The sequence below is a fragment of the Ursus maritimus genome, unplaced genomic scaffold, assembly GCF_017311325.1.
Source record: "Ursus maritimus isolate PB19 unplaced genomic scaffold, ASM1731132v1 scaffold_28, whole genome shotgun sequence".
Lineage (NCBI taxonomy): Eukaryota > Metazoa > Chordata > Mammalia > Carnivora > Ursidae > Ursus > Ursus maritimus.
Window position 1 is genome coordinate 11,297,797 of NW_024425341.1, and position 25,771 is coordinate 11,323,567.

The 25,771-nt window shown below is 40.1% G+C and overlaps 1 protein-coding gene across 2 annotated transcripts; it reads left to right on the forward strand.

The window, feature by feature from the left end:
- Positions 1-2,596: 2,596 nt before the first annotated feature.
- LEPROTL1 (leptin receptor overlapping transcript like 1) lies at positions 2,597-14,864 on the forward strand. Of its 2 annotated transcripts, XM_040643275.1 has the most exons (4): positions 3,704-3,860; positions 9,534-9,609; positions 11,508-11,694; positions 12,545-14,864. In XM_040643275.1, the coding sequence occupies exons 1-4, from the start codon at positions 3,845-3,847 to the stop codon at positions 12,659-12,661; spliced, it is 396 nt and encodes a 131-aa protein (XP_040499209.1). In that variant the 5' UTR covers positions 3,704-3,844; the 3' UTR covers positions 12,662-14,864. The 2 variants fall into 2 exon arrangements, with proteins under 2 accessions (XP_040499208.1, XP_040499209.1); XM_040643274.1 differs by lacking the exon at positions 9,534-9,609 and having other exon boundaries at positions 2,597-3,860; positions 11,642-11,694; positions 12,545-12,616.
- Positions 14,865-25,771: the final 10,907 nt, after the last annotated feature.

A 25,771-nucleotide genomic window follows, 5' to 3' on the forward strand; every position in this document is an offset into this window, starting at 1 on the left:
CTTACATCCTGGTGGGAGAGACAGCCAACAAATAATATAGTTCAGATAAATAATAAGCACATTCAAGAACAAAACAGAGTAATACACACACACACACACACACACACACACACACAAAACCAGATTCTTAAATACAGAGAACACACTGATAGTTGCCGGAGGAGAGGTGTCTGGGGGGATGGGTGAAATAAAAGGGATTAAGAAGTTTCCAGCTATAAAATAAATAAGTCACAGAGATGAAAAGTACAGCATAGGGAATATAGTCAATAATATTGTAATAATGTTTGGTGGCAGAGAGTCACTACACTTATCATGGTGAGCACTGACTAATGTATAGAATCGTTGAATCAATATGTTATATGTCTGAAACTAATACAACACTGTATGTTAATTATGTTTCAATTTTTAAAGATTTCATTTACTTATGAGAAAGAGAGCCTGCGATGGTGGGGGGGGGGTGGGGAGAAGCAGAGGGAGAGCCCACGCAGGGCTCTATCCAAGGACCCTGAGATCATGACCTGAGCCGAAACCAAGAGTGGGTCACTTAACTGACTGAGCCGCCCAGGTGCCCCTATACTTCAATTTTCAAAAAAAAAGAAGAAAACAGCATAATATAAAGTGAAGTGCTGTAGTAAATGGTATGTCCAGGAAGGGTTCTGAGAAGCTACCATTTAAGCTGAGATCTAAATAATAAGACACAGCTGCTTTAATCACCTTTGAGACACATCAGTAGGAATGTGTGGACGTGATTTGGTTCCTGATTCAAATAAACTGGAAAATAAATGACATTTATGAGACAATTGGAAATTTGAACACTGACTAAATTTTTGATGTTAAAGAATTGTTTTTTAGGTTTCATAAATGTACTATGGTTATGTTATTTTTAATGGCTCTTTTAGAAACACACTAAAATATTAGAGATGAAATTATATCTTGAATTTCCTTCAAAATAATTTGGGGAAAAATAATATGGGAGGTAGGGGAAAGAGGATGATGGGAAGTATAGACAAAACAACATTGAACATGTGTTAAGTTTTGAAGGCAGTTGATGGCACATGGGAATTCATTATACTATCCTGACTCCTTTTTATATATTTAATCTTTCCATAATAACTTTTTTTAAAACTAAAACTAAAAGCTTCCCTGAAGTTTCTCTGACTTGATCTGTAAGAGTTAGTAATTCCAAACTTACAGAGTTGTGGAGAGGATGAAAACAGATGTTTAAAGCACCAAAACATACCAGCTGCTCAATAAACAACAGCTTTCTTCCTCTCACCCCCATCCCCATCTTTGTGAGTTAACTTTGGAGGATAAGAAGCTATCTGAATAAGTTTTGAAGCTATGTAAGGTAACACTAATTAACTATTTTGTAAGAATAGAGAACGTTTAAAGGATTTAACAATGTTTAGGATTCACTTAGCAAACTAATGAAGGAAATTCCTGACATTCTACCTTTTTCAGACAATAATTTTCAAGCTTTCGTTTGCATAGGAAGTCTTCAGGGTGCTTGATAAAATTTCAGATTCCTGGGCTCTTCTCACAAAAGTTCTGATTCAGAACTTCTGGGTCTGGAGTGGGACACAGGAATTTGTATTTTTAGGAAGCATCCCAAAGAATTCTGTCGTAGGTAGTTGAAATACATTTGGAAACACTGTTTTTAAGGTCTCAAGTGCCTCCAGACAATACCTGTAGACCAAAATTAGTACTCAGGGTGGTGAGTGTTTTCTTGCTAGTAACACTGTGGATCTCATGGAAAAGTCAAAGGAGCATAACCTCATAGGATTCTGTGACCATGGAAACAAAAGAACATAGATCCTTCTAACCTGAAAAACAATCCCAGTTGCATGTTAATGTTTCAAGGATGAATATGTGCAATGCTCAACCCATTTGTATTCACAAGAGGAAATTAGGGGACAAGCACTTAACTCAGGACTTGTGGAAGCCCCAAAAGTCTTCCTAAAATGTGATCTTTCCCTCAGAAGCCAAGCTATGAGTCTATGAGATAAGAACCTATCACTTTCACCACCACCAATACCACCACCACTGATCAGCTATCTCTATTATGTTCTCTCAACCATCTTGCTTTCAAAGATGAATACTATGGAACAAAACAAGAAAGATGTTAGTGGTGACTATTTGGAATCACAGAACCATTTCCTTCTGCAAGAATTTCACCTACTCCTTTCAAGATGGTTGGGGAGGAGGATATATACACCTGCTTCAGTTTAGAGAAAGGAGCTGGTGGTTCACAGACCGTCTTAAACAGCAACATTTCTATAGCATATGTCCAAGTGCGCCTTGTGTTTTCACTACTACAGTCCTTAAAGGGAAACTCTTCATGATTCAGAAGACGCCAGAATTTTTTGCACTAACTTGAATAGAAAAAAATTCTACTCCTCTACAAAATATCTGTGGATTTATTGGGCGGCATTAAGCCTCAAGTGACCTATTTTTTTTTTTTAATTATCATTCAACCCTGACGGTAGTGGAGAGAAGCAGGGTAGGACAATACCTTTAGCTCTCAGTACCTCTCATTTTAAAGCATTTTGGAAACATCTCTTATAACCATTCACTCAACAAAGTTTTACATGCCAGTTTATCTTAGTCTAGTGACGGAAAAGATTGAAAAATTCAAATCTTACATCCAGCACCTCCACCTGTATCTTTTTAAAACTCTTCGAAAGATTCTCATTGCTCAGGAGGGGAAAAAATCTAACATAGGACTCTGCTGTCCTACCCTAACCAGGATCCCACTCACCTTCTCTCCTCTCTCCAACAGACCAAGCTCCTGGGGCCCAGTTTGCCTCCCAAGCTCACCAGCCAACCACTTCCCCCTCCTCCACCCCCAACACAATGTCTCTTCCCCATAACGGTTTTTCCTTTTTGTTTTCTTGTTACACACCCGGTCATCCCTCCATTGTCCCTCCCTCGGGGAGATCTCTCTATCTAAATCAAAGGCTGTCAAGGACTATCTACCCATCTTCCTAGCAATGTTACAATTTTACATTTGTGTGTATGTATGCCTGTGTCTTACCGAACTGCAAGCTCCTTCAGGGCAGAAACCGCACCTAGTTTTGCTCACCTCAGCTCCTAGCCCTGTTCCCCAAACATAGTAAATGTTGAATACATTTGAAGGATGACTTAAGTAAATGTATTTGTACCTCTGCTTTCTCCTTTTTATTTCCCTAGCCCTGCTACTACTAAAAACAAAAAACAAATAAACATTGATTTTCACAGACTCCCAAGAGATCGGATCTGTATTAAAATGTGTATTTGTATTTACTAGGTCCCGCTGCTCCTTATCTCTCGAGGTGGGGCTCACCAGAACGCTAGTTGCGTCGGAAACCAAGGACCCAAGTGCCAACGACCTAACTGGCCTGACTTCTACTACAAGGCTGGGGAGGAGAGAGCAAAGGGTGCGCTTTAAAGAACGTAATACCATCCTCTAAAGACATCACAGCATGCCTCCCAAAGGACGGCGGCTACTCGCGCTCCCTTATCCTTCAAGAACGTGGAAAGTTGCAGGATCCGCGAGGGGGGGTTGGGAGTGGAGCTTCCCCGAGCCTGAGGGGAAAATGGGAACGGAACCGAGGCGAGAACGCCAAGCCTGCGAGAACGGCGATCCGCACACCACCACCGCAGGGAAGAAAGGGGTCGGCCCCACCGCCCCTAGCCCCGCGCGCCCCCCGTACCCCCGCGCGAGCGCGAGTCGCCGGCGGAAGTGCTGCGTCGCGCACTTCCGGGTGTTGTCTGGCCGCCGCCGCCGCCGCCGCCGCGCGTCTCGGGTCTCCCGGCCGCCGCCGCTGCCGCCTCGGTTCCCGGAGCCAGGAGCGACGTCACCGCCATGGCCGGCATCAAAGGTGGGCCTGGGGCGCAGGGCGCCGGAAGGCTGGGTGGCCGCCCGAGAGAGGGGGAGGGGGTCCCTCGCGGCCTCCCGCATGCCGCCTCCCCGGCCCGGGCGCGCGCCCCGGAGGTGCCTGAGCTGGCGGCCGCCACCCGCCCCTCGACCCCCGTCTCCGCCCTCGCTGCCTGGGAGCGGAGCTGGGCGCGGCGCCCTCCGGGAAGGGCCGGCGGGGTCGGCGGCTTCTCCGTCAGCCCCTTCTTTCTGCTGATCTCGGCAGCCTCTCTCCCACCTATCGGCCCCCGTTCAAAGAATGAAGTGGTCCTTGGTCTGCGAGAGTCTCGCAGCGCCTCGGGCCATCACACACATTTTGCAGGAGTTTGCATCCGAGAGAGAAGCGAGCGGAGAGTGGTTTCGAGGGGCTCGAGGCCCCTAGAGATGCCAGTTACGGAAAATCAGTGTCATTTCCCTCTTAAATTCACAAGTGCGATCTTCGGGTGCTGAGCCGAACCGAGTCCCTCCGGAACGCCCTGGAAGGACTTAGGGACGGTTCTTTCTGAAACCTTGGCCATCACATCCACTCTTAGGATATGTCCTCGAAGCTTTACAGGCTTCAAAAACTGATGAGTTTTGATTTGTGGCGTTTGTCGGATAGGGTTAGACCCTGTAAGCGACCCCGAAGTGCTCCTGTTCTCCACAGTTGCACGTTGAGGCTTTTAGTTGGGTTTAAAGAAATAAAATAAGGTTAAAACTTAAATGAAAAATTACTCGTTTATTCATGTCTTTTCTTTAGAAATAAGGAAGGTTGCATTTTTTCAAATTGCGTGGTAGTTTTGTTAGTGTGATTAGAAGGAAACACCGTTGACAGCGTTTTCAACTTTTTGACCACGAATTGCATTGATTTCCTGACCTGCGGCTTTGTAGAAGGGATAGGCAAACAGAGGTGAAGAACTTTGATAGCAGTGGGGTTTTTTGTGTAATTTATTTCCTTTAGGACAACTTTTATTGAGCTTCTTTCCCAGAGTCACATTTTTAATGTTTCTGGTTTAATGTCTGAAAACATTTCGTTTCTGTTGTAAAACTTTGTCATTAGGTAAGGAACAGAGATCATTTCCAATCGTTTTTTGAACTGTGATAGACCTTCTTAAATCCTTTATGGAAAGTTAGTTAGGGTACAATGCTGTGGTTTTTAAGGATGTTGCCAGTTTCCCAGTCCTTCCCCATTTCTTCAGTGTCATCAACGGAAATCTCCCTCTTAAAAAAATAACTTTGTAATTTCCTTCTCCAAATTTAGAAAAATATTAACCAGGTGAAAGTATCTCAGATGGAATTGTACTTACACTTTTGGTTTCAATAAAATTTTCTGATTCTTATGACTGTTTATCAGGACATTTTCTTTGGTTGGCCTGTCTTTGTATTAGGCAGAAGTGTTGCTATAATTGGAGACCATTACTTAATTTTTAAGCCATTTGCCTATTATTTTCTTATATATTAGATTTTTCTGATAACTCCCAGGTTAGGAATCTGATCCCTGCCACCCTAATTCCATGTAGTCACAGAATCAGCTCCCTGTCTGTACAAAGTTTAGGTAATTGGGCTGTTCCATCCCTAGCCTAGAGGCTTTGGGAGTAGAAACCAGACTCATCTAAGTTTTGCCCTCCAAATGTTTCATCATTCAGTTATGGTATAAATTCTTGCCTTGTTTATGTGTCATCTGGGACAACCATTTATACACAAATGATGAAATTTGTGTATAAATCAGCCTAGTTGCTGATTTCATAATACTGGAGAAACTTTACAAGTTTTGAGAACACTTTTGAGCAATATATTTAACCCCATTGAGGTTAATCCAGTTTGATTAGAGGTGAGATGTTACATAAAATTATTTTTTGATACTTCAATCTTACTTTGTTTTCATTTTTAATTTTTTAAAAAAGAGATCTTCTTTTATTAACTTTCTAAGAGTGTACTCAAAGAATTTAGACTTTCTTTTTTGATAAGAACATAAATTGTTCCCTGTCATGAAAGAGTTACCCGCAGAGACCATTGAGCCCTAAAGCTACTTGCCTTTTGGCCAAGATTACCACAAACGGGTATGCTTTTTGAGATTTTTCTGTCTGATTTAAGGTTTTTTTCAGTCTCCTTTTTCTTGTCAGAGGGCATATCTTGCTTATGTGCAGTTCTACCTCCCTATTTCTCATTTGTTTCAATGTGGGAAGCAAGATCTTCAAACTTACAAAATTTTATGTTACATAACAGTTACAGGTAACAATGATCATTTCTGGATAGGGAAAGTTACTTCTCAGTTTTTTTCTGGCTACATGAATTGCTATTGAAAAAATATGTATAAATGAACATAGGTATAAAAAAATGATTTTTTTTATTCTACTGAAATTCACATACAGCAGTTGTATCACAAAAATGAATAAATAACGACTGAAAAAGAGCCTAAGGGTCCGTTTATAAACAATGGTAGCTTTAGTGTATGGGCTTTGTGACATCTGTTTTGCTCTTTAGTGACCCTTGTTTCCTCCAGGATTCTAAACTATGTTCTGGATAAATGGCTTCTGAATAAATAAGTTGTTACTATAATGTATTTATAGTGGTGAATTTAGCTGTTTTGCAACTATATTCAAAAAGTGGAGATGGTTCCCTGAAACTAATGTAACACTCTATGTTAATTATACAGTTACATTAAAAAAATTTTAAGTGGAAATGGCTTTTTACTTCTTCAGCATGTCTTATAACAAGTATCTTTAGTGTTCAGAGAATTATTTGCCTTTTAGTTCTTTTTTTTTTTTAAGATTTTTTATTTATTTATGTGACAGAGAGACAGCCAGAGACAGAGGGAACACAGCAGCGGAGTGGGAGAGGAAGAAGCAGGCTCCCAGCAGAGGAGCCTGATGCGGGGCTCAATCCCAGCACTCTGGGATCACGCCTTGAGCCGAAGGCAGACGCTTAACGACTGTGCTACCCAGGCGCCCTGCCTTTTAGTTCTAATCCAGTTCTCATTTTATAGAAGAAAGAAGTGACACTCAGATATAATTATGTAGACAGCTAGTTAAGTGGCTAGTAGGGGCTAGAGACACATTGTCTCCTCACTTTAATTTATGTGCTGTTTTTACTCTGCTACTTTGGCATGATCTTCCTCTCCTTTCCCTTCTGTCCCTTCTTTGTTCACCTTGGGTTCTTTTTACTCATTCTGCAAATATTTATTATTCAGTGTTAAGAGCTGGGGTGTGAGCATCAACAACAAAAAAATTTCCTTGCTGTAGTGGACCAGACAGCTCATAAGGAAAAACAGATAGAGGGGCCCCTGGGTGGCTCAGTCCACTAAGCATCTGACTCTTGATTTCGCTTCAGGTCCTGATCTCAGGGTCATGGAATTGAGCCCTACATTGGGCTCTGTGCTCAGCACAGAGTCTGCGTGTCCCTCTCCCTCTGCTCCTACCCCCCTTTGTACACAGTCTCTCTCCCTCTTCTCTGAAATAAATAAATAAAATCTTAAAAAAAAAAAAAAAAGGAAAAGCAGTTACAAATCATTATAAAATTAACAGCTGTGATAACTGAGCAAAGGGGATGTATACAGTGCGGGGGCAGGGGGGCGCTCTGCACATGCATGGCTGTCTGGAATGCTCCCCTCAGGTATCCACATGATTCACTCCTTCATTTTATATAAATCTCTGCTCAGTCACTTCATCAGAGATGCCTTCCCAGGCCACTCTGTCTAGAATAACACTCCCATCCTCTTACTCTACCTGATTTTTTTCATAATACTTAGCATTCATTTGCCAGCTTTGTGTTTTGTTGTTGTTGTTTTTTATCATTTTGTTCTCCTGCTAGACTATAAGCCTCATGAGAGCAAGAGCTTTGATTTTTTTTTCATTGGTTTATCTCCAGTATCAAGAACAGTGTGTGATGTGTATTAAGTGCTCAATAGATATTTGTTGAATGAATTAATGTAAAAGGGGGAATTGGTCTAGCAGGAGGTTTGAAAAAACTTCAATGAGGAAGAAATGATTGAGCTGAGATCTGAAGGACATGGAATTCACTTGGAACAAAGAGGAAGGGAATGGAACAAGAATGCAAACTCCATGCATGTGGAAGGGCCTTGTCTGGTTTATTAACATATCTCCAACACCTGTTATGTATTTGGTTCCCAGTAAATATTTCTTGAATAAATATTTCTTGAATGAAATGAATGAGTGAAAAAGGTAGAAGGGACAGCATGTAAAAGGGCCATGTGGGTGAGGGAGCCTGCGGATTTCCAGGAAAGGACAGGCCGGTGTAACTGAAGTGCAGAGAGCAAGGGGTAATAGGCTGGTGAGAGTGGGTCAGGAGAGTAATAAGCAGGGCCAGGTTTTGAAGGCCTATGAACAAAACAAATGGTACACTCAGTATTTTCCTTGCAGTTTACATTGCATTCCATTGTAAACTTGAAGTTATCTGCTATAAAATAAAAGTGCAATTCTTTTTCTTTCTTTTTTCTGTAACTGAAAATATAATGGCGTTAAGGACTAAATAAATGTTTTTAGGGTTGACATGACCTACGTCAGTGATCTGAGTGAAAACCAAATTTGCCAACCTACCATGTGAGTGGGTTTCCTTGATTATGACGGTTTTAATCCAGAGAAGTCTATCAGTAGTACTGGGCAGCATTTAACCCCTTTACTGTTAATTTTGGTTTGTATGTGTTAGCTTTTGTCTCGGTAACTTTTAGACCTTCTACAACTCTTTTGAATTTTGATATTTCTCTTGAGGTTAATGGACTGCATCATTTAAAACAAAAAAACACCTAAGTTATTCTCTTAGCCAATGCAGTCGCAGAAATACAGGTTATATAGAACTCAAATAAATCGATCATTTATATCTTTGCTTAATTCTAGGCCATTGATTAACTATGCCTATTTAAGAAAGTTGTTTCTACTCACTAATATATGTGAAACCACTTCATAAAATATAATGCTCTATATATGTGTGTGTATAACTTAAGAAACTATGTTTGACCTGTAGAACGCATCAATTACTTGTGATAATATCATAAAATAGTGATACCAAAGAAGGATTTATATCTATTATCCTGCACATTTCCCAACGTGTAGAAGATTAGGGGAGGAAACTCAGCTATAGCTTTGTAAACTATTCAAAGATCTATATCAAAATTAGTTGATTAAAATTAACTCCAGATGTCCTTCGACCTCTTTTCTTACCAGTTTTGAGCACATTGGGGGTGTAGGTGCAAGAAGCAGGAGCTGATCATGAGAGACTTTCTCATAGGATAAGATTCCAGCAAAGCTGAGAATGCAGAGTTTCTCCACATCCTGCTTTTCAAACTGTAATGATCTGTGAAGTAAATATAACACTGATGACTGGAAGAGCATTGATCTGGCTGGCTAGGATACTCATTAGAAATGGAGCCCTTAGGGAGGGAATGTGGTGTTGCGCTTACGATGGGTCAGGGCTTTGAAAATCAGTGTTGCCTTATTTTGCCTTGAAGAGGACACAAAAAACTTATTTTGAGGCTATTGATAACTTATACTCTTGAAGACAACTCCCTTTTAATGCATTTGTTTTTTGTGTTTTGTTTTTTGCTTCTGGGGTCATAGGTAATGTTCAGACTGCTAATACTAATATTAATAAAAATAATATTTAGTTTAATTAATATTTGTATTTGACTCTATTTACTTTGCAGCTTTGATTAGTTTGTCCTTTGGAGGAGCAATTGGGCTGATGTTTTTGATGCTTGGATGTGCCCTTCCAATATACAAGTATGTAAAGTTTTTGTCTTTTTGAGTGTTTAAGGGTAAAATTTTTCTACTTGTAAAGCTTTAAAAAATTTTTTAATGAAAGCTTCAATTCATTTACCAAGGACAAACCTTTTTTTAAAGTGCAAAAAACACTTTTGGTTATTGCACTACCACTCAGTTTTGAGTGCCTATTGATAAAATTAAACACAAGAAAATGTTAAATGTCTTTTCAGCAAAAAATGCCAGAAGCAGAATCAAGAGAGAGTTGACTACGGAAAAAAAAAGTCACATAAGCAATTACTTTCCACAGGATAGAAAACTTTTAAAAATTAAGAGGATAGATTAGTAAGAAAAATACAGACAACTAAATAGAAAAATACACAACAAATATGAAAAAGGAACTGCAAATTACTAATCAGCACATGAAATTATACTCAGCCTCTCTCAAAATTAAATGAAACCCTCTGGCAGAGATAAAAGCTATGGGCAGACAGGCACTGTCCTGTGCAGTGGGGTGGAGGAATAGCTCTGGGCAGTCATCTTGGAGGCCAGTTTGCTTGTAGCTCTCGAGATGTATATATTCCTTAACTAGTCCTTCCATGTAGAATGTCTCATAAATCTACTGGCAGGTGTTTCCCAAGATATGTGTAGTGAGGGGAGAGTATAGATATTCACAGCAGCCTTGTTTATAAAAACAAACAAACAAACAAACAAAAACCTGGACGCGGGGCGCCTGGGTGGCGCAGTCGTTAAGCGTCTGCCTTCGGCTCAGGGCGTGATGCCGGCGTTCTGGGATCGAGCCCCACATCAGGCTCCTCCGTTATGAGCCTGCTTCTTCCTCTCCCACCCCCCCTGCTTATGTTCCCTCTCTCGCTGGCTGTCTCTATCTCTTCAAATAAATAAAAAATAAAATCTTTAAAAAAAAAAACAAAAACCTGGACGCATCCTAAAGGCCTGTGAGAGGAGAAATGGTTAAACTCTGGTATGTCCATCAATGGAAGTAGTAGGTAGTCTTAAAAAGAATGAGGAGGAGCTGTAAGTGCTAATATGCAAGGTGTTCAAGATACATTGTTAAATGGAAAAGTGCAATGATTCATGCTGTTAAAATTTATCTGTATGGAAATATAGAAGGATCTACAAGAAGGTCATTGGGAGAGTGGAAAGAGAAAGCAGGGGGAGAGATGGGCAGCTTAGAGTTTTCACTTTTTGTGCTTTTGAAGTTTTTTAACTTTTTATGTTGAAATGATGACGTACTATCAAGAAGCTGCAAAAGTAGTACAGAGAGGTTCCCTGTACCCTTCACACAGGCTTCCTTCCCCCGGTGGCCCTGTCTTACATAACCGTAATTGTAGTATCCAACCAGGAAATGACATTGGCACAATACAGTAGCTAGACTGTACACTGAAAGCCATCTATTTTCTGTATTCTGACTGAAAGGTTTCAGTATTACTTTCAGTTCATTTTCTACATTTTGACTTCAGTATTTGGGGAGTTCACAGTGGCCTAACGAGAGTTTGGGGATGTTCCAGCTTACTCTTAAGACGTCTGTAATTCATTAGGAGTCAAGGGCATGAATCTTGAATTTTAAAAATTACTGTGTTACTATTTCTAATTTCCATATGCCTCTTTATTTATAACCTAAAATAAAAAATATTTTTAATTTTGGACCTTGATTCCAACTGCTTTGATTTATAAAGCATTTTCTTTTAAGAAATATTTAATCAATGTGTCATAATTGACTTTAGAAATACTGTGACTATAAGTGTTCCTCTTTTGAGTGTTCAGGTTATTGTTTATTTTTAAACTGTATCATGTTTTGTACCTTGCAGTATTTCTTTGGTCCTTATTTTTAAAAAACATATATTATTTTGTAGGAAATAGATAGCAAAAACTACATTAACTTGTTTTTTTTTTTCTAGCCAATACTGGCCTCTCTTTGTTCTGTTTTTTTACATCCTTTCACCTATTCCATACTGCATAGCGAGAAGATTAGTGGATGATACAGATGCTATGAGTAACGCTTGTAAGGAACTTGCCATATTTCTTACAACAGGCATTGTTGTCTCAGCTTTTGGGCTCCCTATCGTATTTGCCAGAGCACATCTGGTAAGTGAATATATTCTTCTGTTAATGATTTTACATTAGACTGTGTTAAAATTGTCTCAGGAAAAAGATTTTGTTAAGTGACATGAAAAAAGAGATAAGGGACATAAGATCCTAGAGGATAGAGATAATCTTACTTTTGTTGTTGTTAACGGATAAAAATGATACTGGAGAGCATGGCTGGGATCTGCAACAGCTGTTGACTCACCAGTACTTCACTCTCAGAACTGAGCACATCACCTCACCCAGTGTTTACCGACCACAGGCCACCAACCACAGGCCACAGGCCTGAGGAGGCCTTGTGTTCTTTGCAAGTGGGAAAGTGTGGAAGAGGAGAGGGGGCGTTGGGCTCAGTATACTTGTCTTATTCCCAGACTCACCAGTCAGATTCACTCCTCTGTCTCTGAGGAGGTCAAGAGCCAGGGCTGGCCACCCTTCACCCTCCCATATGGAGAGGGCGGTTATTCCCCCTACCCCTTTGAAAGAACGTACATGAGTGTGTTTTCGTCTTTGATACTTTAATTTGCTCTCTAGATACAATTTTAGATTCACTGAAGAAGAGTTGGAGCAAATTTCTTTATAAACAGAAAGTTGTAGAAGTCTGTGCTGCCTCCTCAGAGTCCAGAAGTCTAGCTGTGGAATAATTATCATCTTCGTGACTTCCCGTCTTTTTAAAGGAAGCAAATTAAAAACAGGAATATAGAAAGACCATTAAGTGTTCAGGAGAGTGAAAGTTACTTTACAAACTATTTGTTTTAGATTGTGATTTGCTTACACCTAGAGTCTTGATTTGCTTTTCATTCTCTTTGTTTTTCATGTGTCTGTTAACTACGTGTTTATTGTATTTCCCTAGATTGAGTGGGGAGCTTGTGCACTTGTTCTCACAGGAAACACAGTCATCTTTGCAACTATACTGGGCTTTTTCTTGGTCTTTGGAAGCAATGATGACTTCAGCTGGCAGCAGTGGTGAAAGGAACTGCTGAACTACTGTCAAGTGGACTTCTTGTCATTTGTTGGCCATCCACGCACACAGGAGCTGGGGCAGGAATGCTGAGTGGTACAGCAAGCCTCTTGGGGGTATTCTAGGTGCTCCCTTCTCACTTTTATTGTAAGCATATTATTTTCACAGAGACTTGCTGAAGGATTAAAAGGATTTTCTCTTTTGGAAAAGCTTGACTGATTTCACACTTATCTCTAGTATGCTTTTTGTGGTGTCCTGCTGAATTTAAATATTTATGTGTCCCTGTTTAGTTATTTTTTTTAATCAGTATGCAATGTTAAGCATTTTTAAAATGTAATAACCATCTGCATTGGTTAGAAATTAGATTTCTGCTGGCTATTACTGGGCTAAAGGACATCTTTTGTCTTAAAATTATTTAACCTCCATTGCAAAAAGTTCAAAAAAGTTTTCAATCAGTCAGGATGACATCACTCCCGATTTTATGCAAACATGCAGACTGTTGGCATACCTTATAGACTGTATACTCAGCGCAAATATAGCTGCATTTATACCTCAGAGGGGCCAAGTATTAATGCCTGTGTCCTCCGTAAGTGTTGCTGATTTTGCCAGGAAGCAGGTGTTTTGTGAATTGAAAATTATTTTATGGAATTGCTGCAAAGGAGTGCTTTTCTTCTCAATTGTTAGAAGAATTTATTGTTAAACTTAAAGGTAAGCGTGTAAAACCAGATTTCAGAGATGGTTTTTATTTATGTTTATTATAGTTAAAGTAGAGTGAGTTGCATTGTGGGAAGAAACGACGTTGAAATTCCACTTTTTGAATCCTCTTTCTATCTATAAGTGAAATGTTTGATCTTCTATCAGTCTTTCATATTTTACCATTGTTGAAATGGACATACGTGAAACTACTACTGATAAGGGAAAGTTGTATGTTTGCATCATCTACACCAGAAAACCTTTCCCTGCTTCCTCCTTTTAACTTATTTTATACATTGTATATATTAAGTAAAGTAACTTTTCAAATATAGTTTAATAACACTTTAAATTAGAGGTGTTTATCTCACCTGGAAAGTAATCGCTATGCCATACATGCCGAGCGCCCCCTGCCCCGCAAGGCCTTGACATGATTCACAAGTGACTTGTTAGTCTTGCAAAGAAGCGATGCATTAACAATTTAAGATTTAGACCATGGTAATTGTAGTTCTTATTCTCTAAGGTTATATCATATGTAATTTAAAAATACTTAAGACAAGTTTCCTGTATACCTCTCAACTTTTTTGATTTTTATTTCATCATGATAGATATGCTGTTTCCTTTTTAAAATGGCATTTATTGTGTGAATTAATGCAAAATACCCAAATCCAGTTGTATACCAGCTTCAAACACAAACCTGACCAAACAATTCCCGATGACCAGGCATGATCCAATCGTAGTGGTCATTTGCATTTCAACAATTATCAGTACCTTTTTCTAGAGCTAGTTATGAAAATGTTCGAGTTGGTCTGACAGTATGTCGTTGAGGATATTTGTGTGTTTATTCAGTATACTTACAGGAAAATTATTTTGCCTTCAGACAAAACTGAGTGATCATGACAGCTGCCTTTTGTTGTTTTATAAAGTTTATTTCTCAAGAAAATGGGAACAGATATTGGGTTTGTCCAGCTTTTTACTAAAGATAGCGTAAAGGCCACAGGTTTTATTGCTGAACCCAAGTTGTGACTTGAGCTGTAAGATGGGAAGCAGAACGAAGATCTGCACATGGCCATCCCACTTAGACAGTAGGCTGGACACGACGTGCAGTGTTACAATGACGGAGACCTAAAGAGGAAGGTACAGGTATGCGTGAAGTAGCTGGCCAGACGGTTGGGAGCTCAGTGCCTGTGAGCTACTTGATTTTTTTTTTTTTTTCCAGGAAGTGCATCCTCTGGCCCTTCCCCATTTTCTGTTCTAGAATATCAGTGCAGTGCACTGCTACTGTTTTATTCACTTGGCCATAGACTCTTTTTCTAACAGCTGCATATTCTTTCTGTATACTGATTGCATTGGCAGCATTGTGTCTTTCATCCTGCACACTAGCTCGACATAGTGCTGTCTCTGATATCTAGGCTAGTTATTTGAGGTATGAATTTTCCATGGAATATGCACTGATCCTGCATTGCCATTCTTCTATGGAAAGAAAACTTTTGATGATGAAACAATAAAGATTTTAAATATCTATTTTAGTTTGTGGGTGTTTTTGAAATGAAAATATACTATGCACTTCAGCTCCTGAAGTGCATGACTCGTTTTAATAATGTGATATAAAAGAAGTATGGCATTAGTCAGTAATGTTAGACTTGCAGGAGTTTCACTCCCAAAATAGAAGTGAAACCATAGTAACAAATGTTACAGTGAAGCCCTGTGATTTTGTGCTATGGTGAAAGGATTGGTAACCTGGGGAAGTAGAAGTTTTATCTAACCCATTACAAAAAAGCCATAGATGATTTTGGTGATGTAGAAAGACTGTTGATAATCTAAAGTCAAGGTTGTACCTGTTTTTAAATTTTCAGATCTTTTTTATGATTGTATGTTTTATTGTGTATGTATCACCATTCGTTATTGGAGCATTTTGCCTTTTGCAGACATTTCAAATAGTTAAAGGGTAAAAAAAATGTGTGGTACAATGTGAACGGAGAAAAGTACTGTTCTCTTTTATCAAACATGAATCTTGTCCCAAATTGTCCTAATTATATAATCTTATTATATACTTCACAAAGTTTTGATCATAGTTTCTTAGTGTTTGCTCTAATAGGATTTTTGGGGGGTATTGTCAAAATAATCCAGATTTCTAGAGTAAATCCTGGAATATTTATATTTAATGTGACGAGATTCGTTCCTAAGTTTCAGATAACTTTAAATCAGCACATCAGATTTAACAAGCAGCCATGCAACAATACTGTCAAGTGATATGTATGTTTTACGTCTCAGGATGCTTTATGGTTTATAAAATTGGTGGGAAATTCAAAATCATGTTTCTTCCATATAAGCCTGTGTTATCCTTTCCCTTGGTGAAGATTGGGGAGCTCTTATTTTATTACAGGCCTCCTAATTTTCTGGCATTCCCAGAGAAGAGAACATATCCTGTAAAATAAATATTCCAGATGACTGAAGTTTATTTCAAAAAGAACTGACATTTATTTTATTTATTTTGGTCAAAGTATTAAATGAGTCATATACCTTTGTACTTTCTTAGACTATATTAAGACATTTTGGGTTTTCCTTGGTAAGTTAGGATTATTATAATAATTTCCCCCTCTTTTAAATAGCCCCAGACCTCTATTTTTCTGGAATTGTGTTTTTGCTGGCTTTTCTTAACACTGAGTTTGTTCCTAGCATGCCTTAATTTCTTTTGTTTCTGATTTTCTAAACTTAGTACATTAGGGGGTGTCTGGGTAGCTCAGTCGGTTAGGTGTCCAGCTCTTGGTTTCGGCTCTGTACTCAGCGGGAAGTCTGCTGGAGGTTCTCTCTCCCTTTCCATCTCCTCTGTCTTTCCCCCTACTCGTGTGCATGGGTGTGCATGTGCACTCTCTTCCTCTCTCTCTCTCAAATGGGTGAATAAATCTTTTTTAAAAAATAAATAAACTATAGTACATGAAGAATGGAAAGTTGCCAGGGGGAAAAATGAGGTAACCAAGCGGACTGAATCAATTACGTAACATTTCTATACACAGTACCTCAGTGGGCCTAACTAGGTGCTCCCACCTCTTATACAAATGATATGCTTTGTGATGAATCTTCTTCCTGCTGAAACGGCCTTCTTAAAAAACTGTAGCCGTTAAACTGTATGCCAGCCAGTGGGGGGTTGTGAGAGGGAACACAGACAGGGAGGCGTGACTGTGCTGTGCACCGGGAAGAGCCTCCGAGTTCCACTTGCTGAACTCGAGCAGTTACCCCGAGCTTAGACACCCCTAGGCCTCGAACTGATTGCTGAGAGCTTATCTCTTGCTTCACCATTCGTTTTCAGTTGCAGAAAGTCTAGATATGAAGACAGTTTTACAGGTCATTTTTACTGGACGCTGTGTACTGAATATTTTGCTTCCAGTCTCTTGAGGATTATTTGAATCTATCCTTGGGTTTAGGACATTACACTGTAGTCACAACAATTCAGATATTAATTGTTAACTTGTGAATTCCTATCAGAGGGAGTAAAATAGTCAAACTCAAAAATGTTTGCACAAGTGAGAAATTATGACCATGAAACATTCCTTTTTCAATTATAGTTGTTTTCTTGTTTGTATTTAGAGGCAGTACTCACTGGGGGAAATCAGAAACTTGTTTCAGAAGCCGGTGGAATGGCTAATACTGTGAGAGAAAAACTTTGTGGCAGCCTTCAGCCAGGGAAACCATCAAATAGAATAATATAGAATGAGACTGAGTATTTCCATATCTCTTTGTAAGAGCATTACTATTTAATAATTTAGTTATCTTGATTTATACTGTGGCTGGCTTTTCATATCAGAAGTATCTTCTTCAGGTTGCCTAGGTGGCTCAGTTGGTTGAGCGACTGCCTTCGGCTCGGAGTCCCGGGATCGAGTCCCATGTCAGTCTGCCAGCTTAGCAGCCCTTTCCCCTCTCATGCTCTCTCTCACACTCTCTCTCAAATAAATAATAAAATCTTTTTAAAAATAAATACAAAAATTAAAAAAAATTTTTTTAAATAAAAATTTTTAATAATATTTTTATTATGTTAGTCACCATACAGTACATCCCTGGTTTTTGATGTAAAGTTCTATGATTCATTAGTTGTGTATAACACCTAGTGCACCATGCAATACGTCCCCTCCTTACTACCCATCACCAGCCTATCCCATTCCCCCACCCCCTTCCCCTCTGAAACCCTCAGTTTGTTTCTCAGATCCCTAGTCTCTCATGTTTCATTCCCCCTTCTGATTACCCCCCCTTTCTTTATCCCTTTCTTCTCCTACCAATCTTCCTAGTTCTTATGTTCCATAGATGAGAGAAATCATATGGTAATTGTCTTTCTCTGCTTGACTTATTTCACTTAGCATTATCTCCTCCAGTGCCGTCCATGTTGCAGCAAATGTTGAGAACTCGTTCTTTTTGATAGCTGAGTAATATTCCATTGTATATGTGAACCACATCTTCTTAATCCAGTCATCTGTTGAAGGGCATCTCGGCTCCTTCCACGATTTAGCTATTGTGGACAATGCTGCTATGAACATTGGGGTGCATATGGCCCTTCTCTTCACTATGTCTGTATCTTTAGGGTAAATACCCAGTAGTGCAACGGCTGGATCATAGGGTAGCTCAATTTTTAACTTTTTAAGGGACCTCCACACTGTTTTCCAAAGTAGCTGTACCAACTTGCATTCCCACCAACAATGTAGGAGGGATCCCCTTTCTCCACATCCTCTCCAGCAATTGTTGTTTCTTGCCTTGTCAATTTTTGTCATTCTAACTGGTGTAAGGTGGTATCTCAATGTGGTTTTGATTTGAATTTCCCTGATGGCTAATGATTTTGAACATTTTTTCATGTGTCTGTTAGCCATTTGTATGTCTTCATTGGAAAAGTGTTTGTTCATATCTTCTGCCCATTTTATGATTTGTTTATTTGTTTCTCACATATTGAGTTTGAGAAGTTCTTTGTAGATCTTGGATACCAGTGTTTTATCTGTAGTGTCATTTGCAAATATATTCTCCCATTCCGTGGGCTGCCTCTTAGTTTTTTTGACTGTTTCCTTGGCTGTGCAGAAACTTTTTATCTTGATGAAGTCCCACAAGTTCATTTTATCTTTTGTTTCTCTTGCCTTTGGGGATGTGTCATGAAAAAGGTTGCTGTGGCCAATGTTGTAGAGATTGCTGCCTATGCTCTCCTCTAGGATTTTGATGGATTCCTGTCTCACATTGAGGTCTTTCATCCATTTTGAGTTTATCTTTGTGTGTGGTGTAAGGGAATGGTCCAATTTCATTGTCCTGTATGTAGCTGTCCAATTTTCCCACCACCACTTATTGAAGAGACTGTCTTCCTTTGGATATTTTTTCTTGCTTTGTCAAAGATTAGTTCATCATAGAGTTGAAGGTGCATTTCTGGAGTCTCTATTCTGTTCCATTGGTCTATGTGTTTGTTTTTGTGCCAGTACCATGGTGTCTTGGTGATCACAGCTTTGTAATATAGCTTGAAGTCAGGTAACGTAATGCCCCCAGCTTTGTTTTTCTTTTTCATCATTCCCTTGGCAATCTGAGGTCTTTTCTGGTTCCATACAAATTTTAGGATTTTTTTGTTCTAGCTCTTTGAAAAATGCCAATGGTATTTTAATAGGGGTGGCATTGAAAGTGTAAATTGCTCTTGGCAGGATAGACATTTTAACAATGTTTATTCTTCCAATCCATGAGCATGGAATATTTTTCCATCTTTTTGTGTCTTCCTCAATTTCTTTCATAAGTGTTCTGTAGTTTCTAGAGCATAGATCTTTACCTCTTTAGTTAGGTTTATGCCTAGGTATCTTATGGCTTTTGCTGCTATTGTGAATGGAATTGATTCCTTAATTTCTCTTTCTACAGTCACATTGTTAGAAGAAGTCAGAAAAGCAACTGATTTCTGTGTATTTATTTTATATCCTGCCACATTGCTGAATTGCTATATGAGTTCTAGTAATTTGGGGGTAGAGTCTTTTGGGTTTTCCACATAAAGTATCTTGTCATCTGCGAAGAGGGAGAGTTTGACTTCTTTGCCAATTCGAATACCTTTTATTTCTTTTTGTTGTCTGATTGCTGAGGCTAGGACTTCTGGTACTGTGTTGAACAATAGTGGTGAGGGTGGGCATCCCTGTCATGTTCCTGATCTTAAGGGAAAAGCTCTCAGCTTTTCCCCATTGATAATGATTTTCGCTGTGGGCTTTTCATAGATGGTTTTTATGATATTGAGGAATATTCCCTCTATCCTTATACTCTGAAGAGTTTTAATCAGGAATGGACATTGTATTTTGTCAAATGCTTTTTCTGCATCAATTGAGAGGATCATATGGTTCTTGTCTTTTCTTTTATTGATGTGCTCTATCACGTTGATTGATTTGAGAATGTCGAACCACCCTTGCATCCCAGGAATAAAACCCACTTGGTGCTGGTGAATAATCTTTTTAATGTACTGTTGGACCTATTAGCTGGGATCTTGTTGAGTATTTTGGCTTCCATGTTCATCAGGGATATTGGTCTGTAATTCTCCTTTTTGATGTGGTCTCTGCCTGGTTTTGGGATCAGGGTAATGCTGGCCTCATAGTACGAGTTTGGAAGTTTTCCTTCTGTTTCTATTTTTTGGAACAGCTTCAGTAGAATAGGTATTATTTCTTCTTTAAATGTTTGGTAGAATTTGCCTGGGAAGCCATCTGGCCCTGGACTTCTTGTTTTTTTGGGAGGTTTTTTATTACTGCTTCAGTTTTCTTACTGGCAATTGGTGTATTCAGATTGTCTATTTCTTCCTGTTTCAGTCTTGGTCATTTGAAAGTTTCCAGGAAGGCATCCATTTCTTCCAGGTTGCTTAATTTGTTGGTATATGGTTACTGGTAATAATTTCTAATAACTGTTTCTATTTCCTTGGTGTTAGTCGTGATCTCTCCCCTTTCATTCATGATTTTATTAATTTGGGTCCCTTCTCTTTTCTTTTGGATAAGTTTGGCCAGGAGTTTATTGATCTTATTAATTCTTTCAAAGAACCAGTTTTGGTTTTTTGTTTTTTGTTTTTTTAAAGAAATAGCTTCTAATTTCATTGCTCTGTTCTACTGTTCTTTTGGTTTCTATTTCATTGATCTCTGCTCTCATCTTTATTATTTCTCTCCTCCTGCTTGGTTTAGGCTTTATTTGCTGTTCTTTCTCTAGCTCCTTTAGGTGTAGAGTTAGCATGTGCCTTTGGGGTTTTTCTAATTTTTTGAGAGAGGCTTGGATGGCAATGTATTTGCCCCTTAGGACCACCTTTGCAGTATCCCATAGGTTTTGAACTGATGTGTGTTGTTCTTTTTGGTTTCCATGAATTGTTTAAGTTCTTCTTTAATTTCCTGGTTGACCCATTCATTCTTTAGCAGGATGCTCTTTAACTTCCAGATGTTTGAATTCCTTCCAATTTTTTTCTTGTGATTGAGTTCCAGTTTCAAGGCATTGTGGTCTGATACCATGCAGGGAATAATCTCAGTCTTTTGGTATTGGCTGAGACCTGATTTGTGACCCAGTATGTGGTCTGTTTTGAAGAAAGTTCCATGTGCATTCAAGAAAAATGAGTATTCTGTTGTTTTAAGGTGGACTGCTCTTTTTTTTCCCAAGATTTTATTTATTTATTTGACGAAAGAGACAGCAAGAGAGGGAACACAAGCAAGGGGAGTGTGAGAGGGAGAAGCAGGCTTCCTGCGGAGCAGGGAGACCGATGCGGGGTTCTATCCCAGGACCCTGGGATCATGACCTGAGCCGAAGGCAGACGCTTAATGACTGAGCCACCCAGGCGCCCCAAAGGTGGACTGTTCTGTATATATCTGCAAAGTCCATCTGGTACAATGTATCATTCAGAGTTCTTCTTTCTTTGCTGATCTTCTGTTTAGATGGTCTGTGCAGTGCTGAGAGTGGAGTGTTAACATCTCCTACTATTAATGTATTATTGTCAATCGGATTCTTTATTTTGGTTAACAGCTGGTTTATGTAGTGGGCTGCTCCCATGTTGGGGGCATAGATATTTACAATTGTTAGATTTTCTTGTTGGATAGACCCTTTAAGAATGATACAGTGTTACTCTGGATCTGTTATCACAGACTTTGGTTTAAATTCTAATTTTTCTTTTCTTTTTTTTTTTTTTAAAGATTATTTATTTATTTATTTATTTGACAGAGATAGAGACAGCCAGCGAGAGAGGGAACACAAGCAGGGGGAGTGGGAGTGAAAGAAGCAGGCTCATAGCGGAAAAGCCTGATGTGGGGCTCAATCCTATAACGCCAGGATCACGCCCTGAGCCGAAGGCAGAGGCTTAACCGCTGTGCCACCCAGGCGCCCCTAAATTCTAATTTTTCTGATATAAGACTTTCTGCCCCACCTTTCTTTTGAGGTCCATTGGCATGAAAAATGGTTCTCTATCCCCTCACTTTCAGTCTAGAGGTGTCTTTACATTCAAAATGAGTCTCTTGTAGACAGCATATGGATGGGTCCTGTCTTTGTATACAATCTGCAACCCTGTGCCATTTCATGGGAGCATTTAGGCCATTCACGTTGAGGGCTACTACTGAAAGATACGTGTTTATTGCCATCCTATTGTCTGTACAGTCCCTGTTTCTATGGATCGTCTCTGTAAATTTCTTTTTTTTTTTTTTAAGATTTTATTTATTTGACAGAGAGAGAGACAGCCAGCGAGAGAGTCTTGGTAGTTTTTAAGTTTCCAGCAATGCATCCATTTCTTCTAGAAATGAGAGTAATTATTGAAAGATATGAAATTATTATCATTGTATTGCCTGTAAAGTCCTTGTTTCTGTAGATTTCTCTGCTAATTTCTGGTCTATATCACTTGTGGGTCTCTCTTTGCTTAGAGAATCCCCCTTAACATTTCTTGCAGGGCTGATTGGTGGTCACATATTCTTTCAGTTTCTGTGGGTCCTGGAAGCTCTTTATCTCTCCATCCGTTCTGAATGACAGCCTTGACGGATAAAGTATTCTTGGCTGCATGTTCTTCTCATTTAGTACCCTGAATATGACTTGCCAGCCCTTTCTGGCTTGCCAGGTCACTGTGGACAGGTCTGATGTTTTTCCCACTGTATGTAAGGAATCTCTTCCCCCTAACTGCCCTTAGGATGGCTTCCTTGGTTCTAAGATTTGCAAGTTTTAGTATTACATGCCAAGGCGTTTGTCTGTTCACCTTGATCTTGGGAGGGGTCCTCTTTGCCTCCAGGACATGAATGCTTGTTTCATTCCCCAGATTAGGGAAGTTCTCAGCTACAGTTTGCTCAGATATATCTTCTAATCCTCTTTTTCTCTCCACCCCCTCAGCAATCCCAATTATTCTGACATTGGAACATTTCATGCTCCAAGTCTGTTTTCATGGATTTTAAGCTGTTTGTTCCAAGCCTCCTCCTGTTCCTTTCTATTAGTTTATCTTCTAGATCACTAATTCGTTCTTCTGCCTCATCTACCCTAGCTGTTAAAGTATCTGGTTTAGACTGCATCTCATTCATGGCATTTTTAAGTTTGGCCTGATGAGCTCCCATTTCTGCCCTAGGGATTCTATGTTGTCATTAAGTCTAGCTATTGTCTTCATAATTGTTATCCTGAAGTCTGTTTCTGACATCTTGGTTATATCCATATCCATTAGGTCTGTGGGAGAGGCCATTGTCTCTGGTTCTTTTCTTTGTTGGGAGTTCCTCCTCCTAGTCATTCTGTTGAGGGGTGGTTGAGGGAACGTACAGAGTCAAAAATATCAACCACAATCCAGGCACGGTGCATCCAAGGAAAGTGCGGAGCTATCGGAAGCCACCACCAAAAAAAACTCAGCCAAAATGAACCCCAAGAATAAGATTTATAAAGTTACAAAAGGGGGTGAAAGAAGGGGGGCTATAATCTCTCAGTGTGGGTGGGGTAGGGTGTTTCAGTTCTTGCTGGGTATATTTTGTTCTCTGTTAGAGAACATTACTTGCCAAAGTTACAGAGAAATTAAAGCTGGTTATATATACACACACACACACACACACACATATACACACACACATACATGTATGTGTATATATATATCGCATTGAATAGGGGAAAAAAGGGCTACTTTGAAACATATCTATATATATAAAGAAAAAGGAAAAAATATAGGTGTGAAAAAGTACAAGTTAAAAAGTTACCATGGAATATGTTTTATTAAACATCTAGTTGAGGGGCGCCTGGGTGGCTCAGTTGTTGAGCGTCTGCCTTCGGCTCAGGGCGTGATCCCGGTGTTGTGGGATCGAGCCCCACATCAGGCTCCTCCACTGGGAGCCTGCTTTTTCTTCTCCCACTCCCCCTGCTTGTGTTCCCTCTCTCGCTGGCGGTCTCTCTCTCTGTCAAATAAATAAAATATTTAAAAAAAAATAAACATCTAGNNNNAAAAAAGGGCTGCATTGAAGCTTATATCTGTATCTATATCTATATAAATAGGCAAAAATACAGGTGTGAAAAAGTACAAGTTAAAAAGTTACTATGGAATATGTTGTACTAAACATCTAGTTGAAATAAGTTTTTTTAAAAAAACCAGAAGAAACATGAGAAAGAATAATAATTTTTTTAAAAAGTTGTATCTTAGAAATACACAGGCGGTGAGGCAACACCAGGAGCTCAATATACTATTTTTACCTGGTATTGGGATTTTACAGTTTTATGGGGACCCTCGGGTTGTCCTCTTATTCTTCCAGCTCGGCTTCTGGGGGAGGGGCCTGCCGCGCTGCTTTTCAGGCAACCCCGCTAGGGCAGAGCTGTCCTGCCCCCTATGAAGGGGCTGGGCCCCGTGGAAACCTGTTTTTTAGGCTTTTGTGCTCTGGCTGCTTTCCTCGCCTTTTCGGAGGGTCAGAGTGAAGGAGAACGCCCACTCCCAGAGCTCCGCCCGCAGGAGAGCAGCCACAGTCTGCTCTTCTCTGAACCCTCCAGAACACACAGACTGCCCCTGTGTAAGCGCCTGAAAACCACAGCCTCCCGCCGGCGGTGCGTGCCCCCAGCGATCCTTTCAGCGGTCGACTCAGGCCCGCCGCTTGTCTCTGCCCCCGGTGCCTCCAAAACCCGAGACCGATGCCCGTCTAGGCCAAGGTGGCAGAAGCCCGCCAATCCCCCGCCCCCCCGGGTCCCCAGAGAACGGGTCCTCACAAGCGGCTGCGCCCGACCTGGCGTTTGCCCCCTAAGCTGCTGGATTGTGTTTGAGGCTGGAATCAGGCCCTTCCCGACCCGCCGCCAGCTATCCCTGGTCCCCCGGTGCAGGACGCCTCTTCCCTGGGTATTACGTTGCTCTCCAGTGGCTAGCTTCTGGTGGCTCCCCTCCTCTTCTGTTTGTCCCCCCGTACTGCCCACACCACCACAACGCTGGCCTTCTACCTCCTGACTGATGATCCTCCGCCCCCGCAGAGGTCCCGACTTAGAATCCCGCATCTCAGGCGGATTTCACGGCTGTTCAGACCGGCTTGGTAGATATCCAGCTAAATTCAGGGGACCAGCTGAAACGGGGTCCCCCACTCCTCCGCCATCTTGCCCATCCCCCTCGAGAATGGTCGCTTCTATGCTATATTTTACCACAACAAAAGCAGTCTTAAAAAGTGATGACGGTTAATGTTTTTTATAAGTAAGATATGTGTGCAACTTTCTCAGAAAATTAAGCTTTGCATTGTCCCAATATGTAATACTTGCAACTTCTTGAGACAATTATGCCAATTTACTTTTAACATTGCATATGAAGTCACTTCAAATGAAATAATAACATTATAAATAATTGCCATCATTACCACTTGTTTTGTCCCAGGCAAGGTTATAAAAAGGGTCCAAATAGTTCACCCCTTTGAAGCAGATTCTAAGTGAGGGAAAATCTGTTAGTTGATGCCCACTCCATGACAAAAAAAAAAAGGGTGGATCCGCATCTCCCTGGACATTTGGGAATAAATAGAAGAATAAGAAATACCGTAAGACGGCAACAGGGTTACGTGATATTATTTTGGTAGTAGAATATAGAGAGGGCAAAATAACCCTTTGAATGATTTCTCAATAAGACAGATAATGTAAAAAAACAAACATGACATTTACCATCTTCCTGAATTTTAACTGCAGTATAGTGTTGTTAGCTATATGCACATTGTTGTACGGCAGCTGTCTAGAATGTTTTCATCCTGCGTAACTGAAACTCTACACCCATTCAACAGCAACTCCTCATTTCCCCCTTTCTAGCCACTGGCAATCGCCATTCTGCTGTCTCTATGGTTTGACTACTTTAGAACCTCATCTAAGTGGAACCGTGCAGGGGTACCTGGTGACTCAGTTGGTTAAGCATCTGCCTTCAGCTCAGGTCATGATCCCAGGGTCCTAGGATCGAGCCCCACGTCGTGGTCTCCACTCAGCAGAAGCCTGGTTCTCCCTTTGCCTCTGACTCTCCCCCTGCTAGTG

Excerpts from the sequence above, each read along its gene's own strand:
- LEPROTL1 (XM_040643274.1), top strand. The coding sequence starts at position 3,462 with ATGCCTCCCAAAGGACGGCGGCTACTCGCGCTCCCTTATCCTTCAAGA. Across the intron at positions 3,861-11,641 it reads CGCCATGGCCGGCATCAAAG|GCATTGTTGTCTCAGCTTTT; the intron begins GTGGGCCTGGGG and ends TTCTTACAACAG.